At 38.9% G+C, this 14,497-nt stretch overlaps 1 protein-coding gene across 1 annotated transcript; it reads right to left on the reverse strand.

The window, feature by feature from the left end:
• Positions 1-273: 273 nt before the first annotated feature.
• trpt1 (tRNA phosphotransferase 1) lies at positions 274-12,509 on the reverse strand. Its single transcript, XM_052154915.1, has 7 exons — positions 12,251-12,509; positions 9,706-9,787; positions 6,166-6,335; positions 5,739-5,916; positions 1,059-1,115; positions 862-972; positions 274-644 (listed from the first exon to the last, which is right to left on the reverse strand). The coding sequence occupies exons 1-7, from the start codon at positions 12,299-12,301 to the stop codon at positions 622-624; spliced, it is 672 nt and encodes a 223-aa protein (XP_052010875.1). The 5' UTR covers positions 12,302-12,509; the 3' UTR covers positions 274-621.
• Between the last annotated feature and the right edge of the window lie 1,988 nt (positions 12,510-14,497).

Genomic DNA, 14,497 nt, shown 5'->3' on the forward strand with positions numbered 1-14,497 from the left:
TATGTCCAAACCTACAATTTTGTACTTGTTTATTATAACAAGAGACAGACCTTCTAACAGACAATTCACATTTAATAAATAGTGTTTCTGTAAGCAAATGACTTCTGATATAGCATGTCTACAATTCCCAGGTTTATTATCATCTTTGCTCTTAGCATAATGTTAAGGTCAGTTTTACTGACTGGCAGTCTATTAGGCATGTCTTCACATGTATCAAAGATCTTTTAAAGACATTCACTTTATTCAATTTAGTAAATGCTGAAATGAAAGAGCTTCTCTCCAAGTCAGTTTTATTTACATTTATATGCTGATGTGTTGCAAGTGTGAATATTGTAAATATACCAGAAAATGTAATCCTTAACTGAATGGGCTTCACATGTAAAAAGTGTCTAATGCAGCCATTGTTTCATAAAAGTAAAAAGGTTTTGGATATTCTTTGAGCATTTAATAACATTTTATGTTTTTATTTTTTTACAGACCACACACTATAATGTTTCCAAACGTTTGAGAAGAGAAGAACCACTCCCAGTAGATGCTGATGACTTTCATCAATGTCTTGAAGTTAAGTAGACACGTAAACATGTTTTAAAGGTATGTTCAGAAAGAAATCCACTCCAAAAGCTAATGTAGCTCAATTTCACAAGCTGAAAGAGAAAATGCTGTTATTTAATGACCTTTAGTTATCTATTTATAACAAGTAAGCATAAGCCAAAACCCAACACATGTAAATTACAGGCTTATTGCAAAATTTATGAAAGTCACTGCAAGTTTTACATAATATACATGGAAAGGAACTTATACTTTATGAGCTAACTTAAGGAGTTTAGTAGGCTTTATGAGATGGCTGCGTAAGTGACTCACGTGACGGCTTCAGTCTTTGTGCCCGACAGAAATAGCATGGTGCTAAAATCCCAGCAGCATCTCCAGGGGTCAATAGCACCCCATTTTCTGACCAGAAGAACTGAATCCCATCTGATCATCCAATACAGGACAGAGTGATCAAATTTCACTACCAAAATCTATTACAGAGATTAAAAAATATGAATATTTCTCAATACCTGACATTGCTTTTGGGACATTGATGTACACAGCCAGTTCACAGTTCTGTCTCATACCTGAAAACAGAAATAAGGGCATTAATGAACATGAATAACCAGAATTGTATCTGTAAGGCACATTTACACTCACCTAAAGGATTATTAGGAACACCATACTAATACTGTGTTTGACCCCTTTTCGCCTTCAGAACTGTCTTAATTCTACGTGGCATTCATTCAACAAGGTCAGAAACAATGCTCAGGTAGGTCGTGGCATTTAATAATAATAATAATACATTTTATTTATAGGCGCCTTTCTTGACACTCAAGGTCACCTTACATCATCATCAACAATAACAAATTTAAAAAGCAATGAGACACAAGACAATTAAAAAAGTGCAGTTATGGTCAAAGGGAATAAGCTATTCTAAACAGATAAGTTTTGAGTTTGGATTTGAAAAGTGGAAGAGAGTCAATTTTACGGAGGTCTGGTGGAAGCGAATTCCAGAGCTGAGGAGCAGAGAAACTGAAAGCTCTACTCCCCATAGTAACAAGACGGACACGGGGAACAGTAAAATGAATAAAAGAAGAAGATCTTAGAGTGCTGCGTGTGTGTAGGTATATGGAGGAGATCAGAAAGATATGAAGGGGCTAGATTATGAATGGCTTTAAAAGTAAAAAGAAGTATTTTGTAGTTGATACTGATAAGTAATAGGGAGCCAATGCAGCTGTTGTAAGATCGCGTGATGTGAAAAATAGAAGGGGTGCGAGTAATGATACGAGCTGCCGAGTTTTGAACCAGTTGAAGTTTATGAAGAGTTTTATGTGGAAGACCAAACAAAAGGGAATTACAATAATCTAAGCGGGAGGTGACTAAGCTGTGAACAAGAATGGCAGTGGAGTGCGGCGTGAGAAAAGGACATAAGCGGTTGATATTACTGAAGATGATAGTAAGTAGACCGGATAACGTTGTTAACATGAGATGTGAAGGAGAGGGTGCTATCAAAGATGACACCCAAACTCTTAACCTGAGGGAGGGGAAATGGAGGAGCTATCAATAAGAATAGAGAAATTATGGATTTTGTTTAATGTTGATTTTGTACCTATAAGAAGCAATTCTGTTTTATTACTATTTAATTTAAGGAAACTTGATGTGAACCAGGATTTTATGTCAAGAAGGCAGTTTGTAAGGGAAGATGGTGGAAGTGTGGAATTAGGTTTAGTTGAAAGATAGAGCTGGGTATCATCTGCGTAGCAGTGGAAATTAATATGATGTTTACGGAAAATATAACCAAGGGGAAGAAGATAAATAATAAACAATAAGGGCCCTAGAACAGAGCCCTGGGGCACACCTGTTGTGACAGGAACAGAATGAGAGGTAAATGATTTTAACTGAATAAACTGAGTGCGACCAGAGAGATATGAATGAAACCAGTTAAGAGGTATGTTAGTAATTCCAATAGAGGAGAGTCTGTCAAAAAGTATGGTGTGTGAAATAGTATCGAAGGCCGCACTCAGATCAAGCAGAAGAAGAATGGAAAGTAAACCAGAGTCAGCCGCTATAAGAAGGTTGTTAGTGGTTTCAAGTAGTGCTGTTTCCGTACTATGATGCTGGACGGAAACCAGACTGGAATTGTTCATATAGATTATTGTAAGAAAGATGAGTATGGAGTTGAGCAGCCACTATTTTTTCCAAAATTTTGGAGATGAATGGAAGATTTGAAATAGGTCGGAAATTATTATAGTCGTTGGGATCTAAACCAGGTTTCTTAAGAATCGGAGTTACAGAAGCTGTTTTAAGAGAAGAAGGAACAATTCCAGTAGTAAGTGAAGAATGAATGATGTTAGTGATTAGGGGGACAGTAAAGAAACAGTGGCTTTCACAAGCACAGTTGGAAGAGGATCCAATCTACAGGTTGAAAGTTTGGATTTTTGAATAAGTTCATTAATTTCATTTACTGAAGGTAGGGTAAATGCTGAGAAAAAACAAGTCGGAGCAAAGGAAACTGTGACCGAATGAGTTCGGACCAGAAGTAGACATAAGGTACTGATGAATATGTTCAATTTTCAAAGAAAAAAATGATAATAAGGAATTACAAAAATCAATCGAATACAAATGAGGGGAAGTGGATCCCGAGGTTTTATGAAATTAGAGATGAGTGAGAAAAGGACCTTTGAATTTCCTTCACTTGAACTGATTAAACCAGAATAATAGGTGGTTTTAGCTTTGGAAATCGAATTTTTGTAAAAAGAATGTGATTTAAGTACATGTCCTTGTGCACAGTGAGATTTGTTTTCCTGTATAGTCTTTCAAGTTGTCTTCCTTTTGTTTTTAACTTTCTAAGAGTATAATTAAACCAAGAGCAGAAAGAGTAAATGAAACAGTCCTGGTTTTGAGTGGAGCAAGGTTATTGAAGAGGTTATAAAGATTATAGTTGTAATGAGAGAGCAGTTCCTCGGGAGTAGAAAAACTGTCAATACTGGGAAAACTGATGATGCTAGAGGATAAAATGTCCAAGTTGATATCCTTAATATTTCGGAATGATATAATACGTGAAAGAACAGATTTGGAGAGTGAGAGATTAACAGTGAACGAGAGCAACATGTGATCAGAAAAAGAAAAGAATCAGCTTTACAGTTGACAGGTGTAACACCTGAACAGCAAATTAAATCTAAAATATGTCCTTTATTATGTGTGGGAAAGTTTACGTATTGCTGAAGTCCAAAACTATCCAAGCAGGATGTAAAGTCTTTGGTAAAAGTGTTGTCAACATTATCCATATGTATATTAAAATCCCCAGGAGTAGTATGTTTGATGAAAGTGTGGATAGGTGAGTCAGAAAGGCAGCAAGGTCATCAATAAAATCCTTATTAGGCTTTGGTGGGCGGTACAAAATAGCAACAATAGTGGGAATAGGTCCAGAAAGCTGACAAACAATAGCCTCAAATGAGTGACAGACTGGAGCATTGACAGGCGCTATCCTCCACTTCTCACGATAGATGATCGCGAGACCTCCCCACGGCCAAAGTCACGCGGTTGAGAGATGTAAACAAATCCGGAGGAGAGGCATCGATTGAGTGAAATAAAATCATTTGGCTGCTGCCACGCTTCTGTTAAACATAAAAGTCAAACTTACAGTCAACGAGGAGATCCTTCACAAGATGCTCCTTACTCGTAAGTGAGCCGGATGTTAAGAAGACCAAAGTTGACAGAAGTGTTACTGATTTTAACAGCCGTGTTAGCCGACCTAGCTAGGCGGGCCAACACACTATGATCAGCACGGCGCATCAGTTTTCCTCAATGGACGCTCGAATAGTGGACCAAAAGGATGTTATGGAGTTGGATTTACCATACTGAAAGTTCCGACGAGAGCCACGGTGGATGTATTTCCGACGAGGCAGGTATATTATATCCGGGTGTGAGGACAGAGCTGGAGGTAGTGGATCGTCATGTAAATAAAAACGGAACCTCAGAAGCTCAGCTGTAGAATACTGGAACAGTGCAGTCGATGAATGGGAAACCAAAGACAGAACGGTCCAGGCGAGCACAAGCCACACATAGTTAATCCACATGGTTGAAGGAAAACCGGAGACCCGGAGAGCAGCGGCAGCAAGACGCGCCAGCGTTCACTCAGCGTGGAGTATTATGTGTCTGTCACATTACGATGCCCAATTAACGATGTCACATAAACGATGCCCAATTGGCTAAGGGGCCTAAAGTGTGCCAAGAAAACATCCCCCACACCATTACACCACAACAACCAGCCTGCACAGTGGTAACAAGGCATGATGGATCCATGTTCTCATTCTGTTTACGCCAAATTCTGACTCTACCATCTGAATGTCTCAACAGAAATCGAGACTCATCAGACCAGGCAACATTTTTCCAGTCTTCAACTGTCCAATTTTGGTGAGCTCTTGCAAATTGTAGCCTCTTTTTTCCTATTTGTAGTGGAGATGAGTGGTACCCGGTGGGGTCTTCTGCTGTTGTAGCCCATCCGCCTCAAGGTTGTGCGTGTTGTGGCTTCACAAATGCTTTGCTGCATACCTCGGTTGTAACGAGTGGTTATTTCAGGCAAAGTTGCTCTTCTATCAGCTTGAATCAGTCGGCCCATTCTCCTCTGACCTCTAGCATCAACAAGGCATTTTCGCCCACAGGACTGCCGCATACTGGATGTTTTTCCTTTTCACACCATTCTTTGTAAACCCTAGAAATGGTTGTGCGTGAAAATCCCAGTAACTGAGCAGATTGTGAAATACTCAGACCGCCCGTCTGGCACCAACAACCATGCCACGCTCAAAATTGCTTAAATCACCTTTCTTTCCCATTCTGACATTCAGTTTGGAGTTCAGGAGATTGTCTTGACCAGGACCACACCCCTAAATGCATTGAAGCAACTGCCATGTGATTGGTTGATTAGATAATTGCATTAATGAGAAATTGAACAGGTGTTCCTAATAATCCTTTAGGTGAGTGTATATATATTTTTTTTATCAGCTTCTGTACACAGAATTCCCAGTCTGAACTGTATTAAGCTTTCCTTGTTTGCTGTGCTCCTTGTGCAAAAAATAAAAATAAAAAAATGAAATTATTATTGCAAAGTGAGTGAAAACTTTGTTTAATAATTCTTTGCCAACCAGCAGAAAACACCTTACATTTCAGTCCTAATATAACACATGAGTAACAGATCACCTACGCACCACTGATAACTCCGCCCTCTCCAGGTAGCCCAGGTGCCAGGTGTATGTGAGTTCTGTTCATTCGACTGAGGCCCTGGCTGCTTATAGAGGGCCAGTGTTTCATGTATGAACCATGAACAGCTACTCTTGGACAATTCGGATCATCAAGTGATACTGCTTTCAACTCCAGATCAGCGACCTAGCAGAGATACATTCTAATAACTTCTGTTTAAAACAAATAATGTTACAAAATATGTGGTTATAGGAGTACAACCAAATATTTTAAAACAGAAAAGTTAAATGGTACAACAGGATGCCATGCTATCAAGTTTATTTTAAGGTGACAAAATATTGATTTATACATTTTTTGACCTGTTTCCAAAATAAAGGTTGTAGATTTAGCCCAATGCAGCACTCTGTATGGATGTGACTTCTGTACCAAACTGACCTGCATCGAGTGACCCTGATTGGCTCGTATCTGTAGACGCCCATTATTAGGGTGGTTGCAAAGCTTGAATCGCTGCTTATCATCGGTGGCCACCACTCTTTCCACATCCTCCACTGAAAACAATCGGAACTGCGGATGAGCAAGAAGTTCCTCCACAAATACAAAGCCATCTGCAGACAAAAACATAAGGTTGCTTCACAAATCAGAGACAATAGGGATGATAAAATATAATAAAACCAAATCACGTGCCAAAGAGATTATGACAAATCCATGTCAAGGAGATGTAAAGTGAATAATCTGCAGTCTACAGTCCAAAAGTAACTGTAATCGTCCTCAATTTACAAGACCTACACTGGTGGCGAAAAGTTTGGAATAATGTACGGATTCTAATGTTTCGGAAGGAAATTGGTAATTAAATTCAAGTGGCATTCAACTGATCACAAAGTACAGTCAGGACATTACTGATGTAAAAAAAAACAGCACCATCACTATTTGAAAATATAAAATAAAATAGTTTTATCAAAACACCTTATCTTTGAGTAATCATGCTAAATTGCTAATTTGGTACTAGAAAATCACTTGCCATTATATCAAACACAGCTGAAAGTTATTTGGTCTGTTAAATGAAGCTTAACATTGTCTTTGTGTTTGTTTTTGTGTTGCCACATTATGTAAGACTGGCATGTTTTAAGGTCAATATTAGGTCAAAAATGGCAAAAAAAGAAAAAAAAAGAAACCGCTTTCTCTAGAAACTCATCAGTCAATCATTGTTTTGAGGATAAAGGCTATACAATGCTTGAAATTGCCAAAAAACAAGATTTCATATAAAAGGTGTACACTACAGTCTTCAAAGACAAAGGACAACTGACTCTAACAAGAACAGAAAGAGATGTGGAAGACCAGATGTACAACTAAACAAGAGGATAAGTTCATCAGAGTCTCTAGTTTGAGAAATAGACGCCTCACATGTCCTCAGCTGACAGCTTCATTGAATTCTACCCGCTCAACACCAGTTTCATGTACAACAGTAAAGAGAAGACTCAAGTGTTCAGGCCTTATGGGAAGAATTGCAAAGAAAAAGCCACTTTTGAAACAGAAAAACAAAAATAAAAAGTTAAGAGTGGTCAAAGAAACACAGACATTGGACAACAGATAATTGGAAAAGAGTGTTATGGATCTGAACTCCATTGAGCTTTTGTGGGATCAGCTAGACTGTAAGGTGCGTGAGAAGTGCCCGACAAGACAGCCACGTCTATGGCAAGTGCTACAGGAAGTGTGGGGTGAAATGTCACCTGAGTATCTGGACAAACTGACAGTTAGAATAACAAGGATCTGCAAAGCTGTCATTGCTGTACATGGAGGATTTTTTGATGAGAACTCTTTGAAGTTCTAAAAGTTTTTTTTTCCAAATTGTAATAGTAATTTTTGACATTATTAATGTCTTGACTATACGAGTTCATCAATAATTTGGTATTCCAATATTTAAGCTCATAAAAAATGAATTTTAGTCATAAAGGTTGTGTCACCATTAAGAAAAACAAGCATATCCATGTGCTCAGTAAACTATACTCATTTATACACTCCACTTTAAATGATGGAATGTCCCTTACCTCAGCTAGCAAAGTCTTTCTCGGTTGCCATGTTTGTTGTTTACAGAAGTGTCATAGGGATTACGTTGCTAAGGGGATGCTGCTTTCTGAAGAGCTGCACATATATGAGAGTAAATTGTACACTGCTTATCCAGTACATTTAAACAGGAACCCAGCTTTCTCACAGTAAGCCACTTCTCTGTTGTCCATCTGAACATACTGACAGAACCGTTTGTAAAACAAATGTGATCAACTTCAACAGCGCCACCCAGTGCATTCTGTTATTACTGCCAGTTTTAGTTTGTGTGTTCAGGATTTAACATGAATCTCACTGTATACACTCACCTAAAGGATTATTAGGAACACCATACTAATACTGTGTTTGACCCCCTTTCGCCTTCAGAACTGCCTTAATTCTACGTGGCATCGATTCAACAAGGTGCTGAAAGCATTCTTTAGAAATGTTGGCCCATATTGATAGGATAGCATCTTGCAGTTGATGGAGATTTGTGGGATGCACATCCAGGGCACGAAGCTCCCGTTCCAACACATCCCAAAGATGCTCTATTGGGTTGAGATCTGGTGACTGTGGGGGCCATTTTAGTACAGTGAACTCATTGTCATGTTCAAGAAACCAATTTGAAATGATTCGAGCTTTGTGACATGGTGCATTATCCTGCTGGAATTAGCCATCAGAGGATGGGTACATGGTGGCCATAAAGGGATGGACATGGTCAGAAACAATGCTCAGGTAGGTCGTGGCATTTTAACGATGCCCAATTGGCACTAAGGGGCCTAAAGTGTGCCAAGAAAACATCCCCCACACCATTACACCACCACCACCAGCCTGCACAGTGGTAACAAGGCATGATGGATCCATGTTCTCATTCTGTTTAAGCCAAATTCTGACTCTACCATCTGAATGTCTCAATAGAAATCGAGACTCATCAGACCAGGCAACATTTTTCCAGTCTTCAACTGTCCAATTTTGGTGAGCTCTTGCAAATTGTAGCCTCTTTTTCCTATTTGTAGTAGAGATGAGTGGTACCCGGTGGGGTCTTCTGCTGTTGTAGCCCATCCGCCTCAAGGTTGTGCGTGTTGCGGCTTCACAAATGCTTTGCTGCATACCTCGGTTGTAACGAGTGGTTATTTCAGGCAAAGTTGCTCTTCTATCAGCTTGAATCAGTCGGCCCATTCTCCTCTGACCTCTAGCATCAACAAGGCATTTTCAGCCCACAGGACTGCCGCATACTGGATGTTTTTCCCTTTCACACCATTCTTTGTAAACCCTAGAAATGGTTGTGCGTGAAAATCCCAGTAACTGAGCAGATTGTGAAATACTCAGACCGGCCCGTCTGGCACCAACAACCATGCCACGCTCAAAATTGCTTAAATCACCTTTCTTTCCCATTCTGACATTCAGTTTGGAGTTCAGGAGATTGTCTTGACCAGGACCACACCCCTAAATGCATTGAAGCAACTGCCATGTGATTGGTTGATTAGATAATTGCATTAATGAGAAATTGAACAGGTGTTCCTAATAATCCTTTAGGTGAGTGTATATGGCCAGCAAAGCAAAACTTTGCCAAATTAGAATAGTATTTTTACTATTCGAATAATTATTGCAGAACGAATATTCGACTACTTGAGCACATCCCTAAATAAAAGTACCAATTTCTATCCATAAGAGCAAAATCTGTACATTATTCCAAAGTTTTGGCCACCGGTGTACATCCCGCCTTAAAAAATATATCTGACAATTATGTTAGCAGATAGGGTGTGGTGAATCATATATTTTATATACAATACTGTGCAAAAGTTTTAGGCACTTGTGAAAAGTGTAATGTCCTAAATGACTTGCCAAAACTATAGATTGCTAATATGAAATCTGTGGAGTGTACCTAAGTGTATGTAAACTTCAACTGTATACTGTATATATATCACCTCTCACCTGAGTTCATATTTAGACCCATCTTACTTGCACCGTGGCGTAATGCATAAGTCATAGATTTGGACAGGCGCATATCTCTGCTCTAGAAGACACACAACATAAAAACAACATAAGAGGAATCAAAACACCATCTCATAACAACAACATGGAAGTTGACATGTCGTTCAGTCTGATTAATACTATACTACATGTAAAACTATTTTAAACAGTGTTTTGCTCAATCTCTTATAATTATTATGCATGCAGCAGCTTATAACCTAATATTATTTTAGAGACTACATGGAAAAGTTGTACTATTATCACACTGCAGGACCATCCCAGCAAACACAGAACATTCCCCTACTGTTAGCATATGGTTCCCATTTGGTTATATTTTTGGGAACCAATTCCTAACGTTCTAAAAACTTTCTCTTTAGGTTCATTATTTTATAACCATAAACTAACGTTCCCAGAACATTGCAGGGTGGATTTTATGGGATAACCTAAAAAGAGGTGTGTAAAAAGAAATGATACTTAAGTGAAAGTATGGATACTAACTGAAGTGTTACTCAATTAAAAATCTAATAAATTAGCTAAAAACATACTTGAGTGAAAGTAAAATAGTATTCACATTAAAATGTACTTAAGTATTAAAAAAAAAAATAATTTCCTAGCTAGAATGAAATCAAGAAAGTAGAGAGGATGTTGTTAAATTCAATTGATTTGAACGTTGTTTTTTTACTGTTGCACTAGAGAAGGCACTCACAGATTGCGATGTCATAGCACCAGCCCCTTGAGACATTCAAATGAAGCTTTCAAGAAAGTTAGTAATGTTTTTGGTTTTGTTCATTGTTTTTAGAGGTTTGGTACCAAACCTTGCTGTTGAGCAGATGGAGGAATTCTATAGAATACATAATTAATATTTACTCAGATTCCATTATATTGCTGGTTTTATAGTTATTATTATAATTAATAGTTGCCTAACAACAAAAACAACAATAATTCAGCAAATAGGATGCAGAAATGTATAGATATGATTTAAATATGAAGGCAAGTGTAGAAATAAATGACATGTACACATTTAATTACAAAAGCCTTTTGTTTGTATATATGTACACTAACAGTCATAAGTTTTGAAACACTCATTCTTTATTCAAATCAATGTTTTTCACATTTTAATATAATAGTTAAGTCATCAAAACTATGGAATAACATAAATGGAACTATGGGAATTATGTTGTGACTAAACACAATCCAAAATAAATCAAAACTGTGTAATATTTTAGCATCTTCAAAGTAGTCCCCCTTTGCATAGAATTTGCAGACATGAACTCTCGACATTTTCTCAAGCAACTTCTTGAGGAATCACGCAGGGATGCTTTTTAAACAGTATTGAAGGAGTTCCCATCTATGTTGGGCACTTATTGGCTGCTTTTCTTTATTATTTAGTCCAAGTCATCCATTTCAAAACTATTTTCTTATTAACTTTTTGTTTTATAATGAAATAAATTAATTTGGTGGCACAATTATATTTTTGTCTACAAAACTAATTTCAAATATTTAAGTAAACACCTTCAAAAGATTTTAAAGATCATGAGAAACATTTCAGTCAAGTGTTTCAAAACTTTTGACCGGTAGTGTATGTATGTGTGTATATACATATAAATATATGCAACATGAATGATACTTTTTGACTTCATAACTGTCCAATCTGTAGAAGTAGCAGTGTTTCTCACGTCATGCTTATAGTTTTGAATAAATCACATTCAATCGGTCACATACAGTCTAGTCGCACAAATATTTCAACGTATTCGTAGCTCAAATCAGATCCGAAATTCTGCCTCAGCAAATGGTCAGAACTCCACACAGCCGCTGTGGGACACTCTGTCGTTTCTCAATCTGTTGCTTGTCTAATGTAATGTACTTGAGTAATTTTCAAGTTTAAATAAAATTGTAAGGAGTAAAAATTACTATTTTTTTGTGTAAATGTAATTAAGTAAAAGTATGATACAAGTAATGTCAAGTATTTTTACTCAATTACTTTACACCCTTGCCTAAAATAACTTATTTTTTTATGTTAACATTTTCTTTTTCTATAATATTTGATCTTTTTTTTTTTTAGAGAGGTTGATAGACAACCAAGACTGACATTAGTGCAGTACAGCCATGTGTACACATTAAATGAACAGATGTGGAAAGCATATAATATATGCAATATCTGCCTCTAATACACGCACTCGCTTTATTCGGCCGTCTTCCAAATAGCTTTTTTGCGCCCTTGTCATTGTTAGCTGGGATTTAAAATTAAAAAAAGTGTTAAAAGTTTGAAAGCAATGTTACATGTTACATAACTAACCCCTTATAGGCTACATTAATACAAATTTTAACTTAAAGATGCAAACGATTTATACAATCATTACATGAATGAGTAGCCATGTTATGATTTAGGCTACATCTGTAACTAATGGTATTTTGGCCGAAATACAGAAAGTTTACCGTAGTAACTCTTCTGTATGAGGGCCATGTGCATTATTAGTTACCATCTGTTATTTGGTATTTCACGCACCTCACTGTCTCGGTTTCCTCGTCTTCCTCTTCCTCGATGTTGACAGTCCATTTTTGATAAAAGCTACTGCGTTTACTTTTATCATAAACCAACAAAACGATATATGCTACTTTACATTTGTTTCTACGTGTAATTATTTGCCTATAAATAGCCAACAAGCAGTTAATTTGTTTTAAGTTATCAATAACGCACGTTTAAACTGCTGTACACATTTCCGTGTACTCTTCTTGCTACGAAGTGAAGCAGCCATTTATGATCAAATTTATCCAGCAGCCAGCAGGGGGCAGTACAGGCTATTTGTTTTAAGCCTGTGATACTTTCTGAGAGATCTAACGCCGTCTAGCGATGGTTATGATTTGTTTTGTTTACAAGCTTTATTATTGTGTTGGGGTGCATTTCTAAATGAGATACGAATTATTGATGATTCTTAATAGAACATGTTCTTAATGATTTAAAATAACAACAAAAACACAAATCAACAATCTTATTTGTTGGGAACACTTCGTCGTCTACAATTACCTTATAAAGAAATTAAAGTTCCCTTACGACTTCAGTCCACTTGACATTGCGTTAACACATATGGGCCGTGCCTTCATACACAACCTATTTGAAACCTCTCTACAATAACGCCAATATTCTAATATTGGCTATGGTGTTTGAGCCCCACCTGTTTTGGCATGAAACTGACCGCTCGTTTCGGCGCGAACTGATCACTATAAAACCGGTGTACAGACACCATTTCCTCAGAATTTCTTCCTTCAAGACAGCGATTACCTCTTGTCTCGAAGCCCTCTACCTTCGCCATCGATACACACCAGTCAGCGGACGGAATCTTCACGGCAGCGAGAAGACTCTCCGCTCCCCTGCAGTGCTCCAGCTAACATCACTCCACCTCGCCGCTTGACACTTCGCTGGTGAATGGACCTCAGCATCCTGATTCTCCGCAGTGCGTCGGCAGGTGTAGAGTATCCTTTTAAAGCAAAATTGTACGTGTGTTATAAATCTAAGTAATATAAGTTATATAAATATAAATCTATATTTATATATCTAGAAGAGCCACTTATGTGTTTGCGTCTTTTTCAAGATGTCGTTCTGTAAGTGTTCGTTGTGCGCGAGACACATCCCGCCGTCAGACAAGCATGAGAGCTGCGTTTTCTGTCTGGGCCATGCCACGCAGTCAGCTCTCATGGAGACAGACTGTCCTCATTGTGAGTCTTCGCTCATGAATCACCCTCGTTCTGAAGGATGATTCAGCCTCTAGCTCCTTCCCACCCACCTCCTCTGTGATACCCGACGGTTCACAAGAGGGGGCACGGCAGGGCTGCGAGATCGAGCAGTACGAAGTTGAGGTGGATTTCGTGCCGGCACACACCCCATGAGCACCTCAATCTCCAAGAAGCGCATATTTTCCCATACGCTATGTGCGAGACGATCTCTGATCCTCTGAAGGAGCGTGCGGCCTCATCTCGTTTGGTGGATCTGACGCTGGGCATGATGACGATGTTATGTCTCTCGCCGCATCAGTCAAATGGTCAGTGGATGATGCTGCCGCCCCTCCCCCAGCGTGTGCGAGGAATGTGCACACACCACTGACAGAGAGATGCTCCACGTCCTTACAAGGGCAGTTGAAGAGCTTCACCCTGACTGGTCTCCCCCAGAGGAACCTGTACAGTCTCGCCTCGATGAATGGTTCCAGCAGTCCGGACGCCGTCAAACGGCAGCATCCCGCACAATTCTTCCCCGAAGTTAATAACGAACAATTAAAGTCCTGGCGCGTGACTTTATATGGTGCGCTCACGCAGTGACGCCATCCTCTTTAATGTGGATCATGGGAAAGAAAAAGGTTATGCCCAATTACCCCCTGTGGAGGAGGCGGTAACGGCACACCTCTGCCCAGCGAGTAACATGTACATCCTTCCAAACCGTGTCGATAAACGTCCGCACTGGCGGGAAAAGCTTACTCGGCAGCAGAATAAGCTGGATCAGCACTCCACACAATGGCAGTGTTCCAGAGCAGAAATGAGTGATAAGGAAAAGCTACTCTTTTGGATGCTCCAGTGTCTCCAGCCGGCCCTTTTGGCAGCTCTATGAATACATTTGCTGAGATTTATGTTGCGATTCAGCAGCAATCACAGGCTATGAGACACTTTATGCCCACACGGAGTATACCACAGCCGGTTCGCCCTCGCTCTGTTTCGAGGCAGCACCCGACTGTAAACCTATACCTGCTGCCTCACAGGCACCTGC

Source organism: Xyrauchen texanus, chromosome 23, assembly GCF_025860055.1.
Source record: "Xyrauchen texanus isolate HMW12.3.18 chromosome 23, RBS_HiC_50CHRs, whole genome shotgun sequence".
Classification (NCBI taxonomy): Eukaryota; Metazoa; Chordata; class Actinopteri; order Cypriniformes; family Catostomidae; genus Xyrauchen; species Xyrauchen texanus.

What these genes read in the sequence shown, in the direction of transcription:
- trpt1 (XM_052154915.1), bottom strand. Translation starts at nt 12,301, where the DNA reads ATGGACTGTCAACATCGAGGAAGAGGAAGACGAGGAAACCGAGACAGT. An exon ending in AGAGGGCGGAGTTATCAGTG is followed by an intron (nt 1,116 to 5,738) that starts GTGCGTAGGTGA and finishes TTCTGTTTTCAG; the next exon opens with GTATGAGACAGAACTGTGAA. An exon ending in TGTCCCAAAAGCAATGTCAG is followed by an intron (nt 973 to 1,058) that starts GTATTGAGAAAT and finishes TTGGATGATCAG; the next exon opens with ATGGGATTCAGTTCTTCTGG.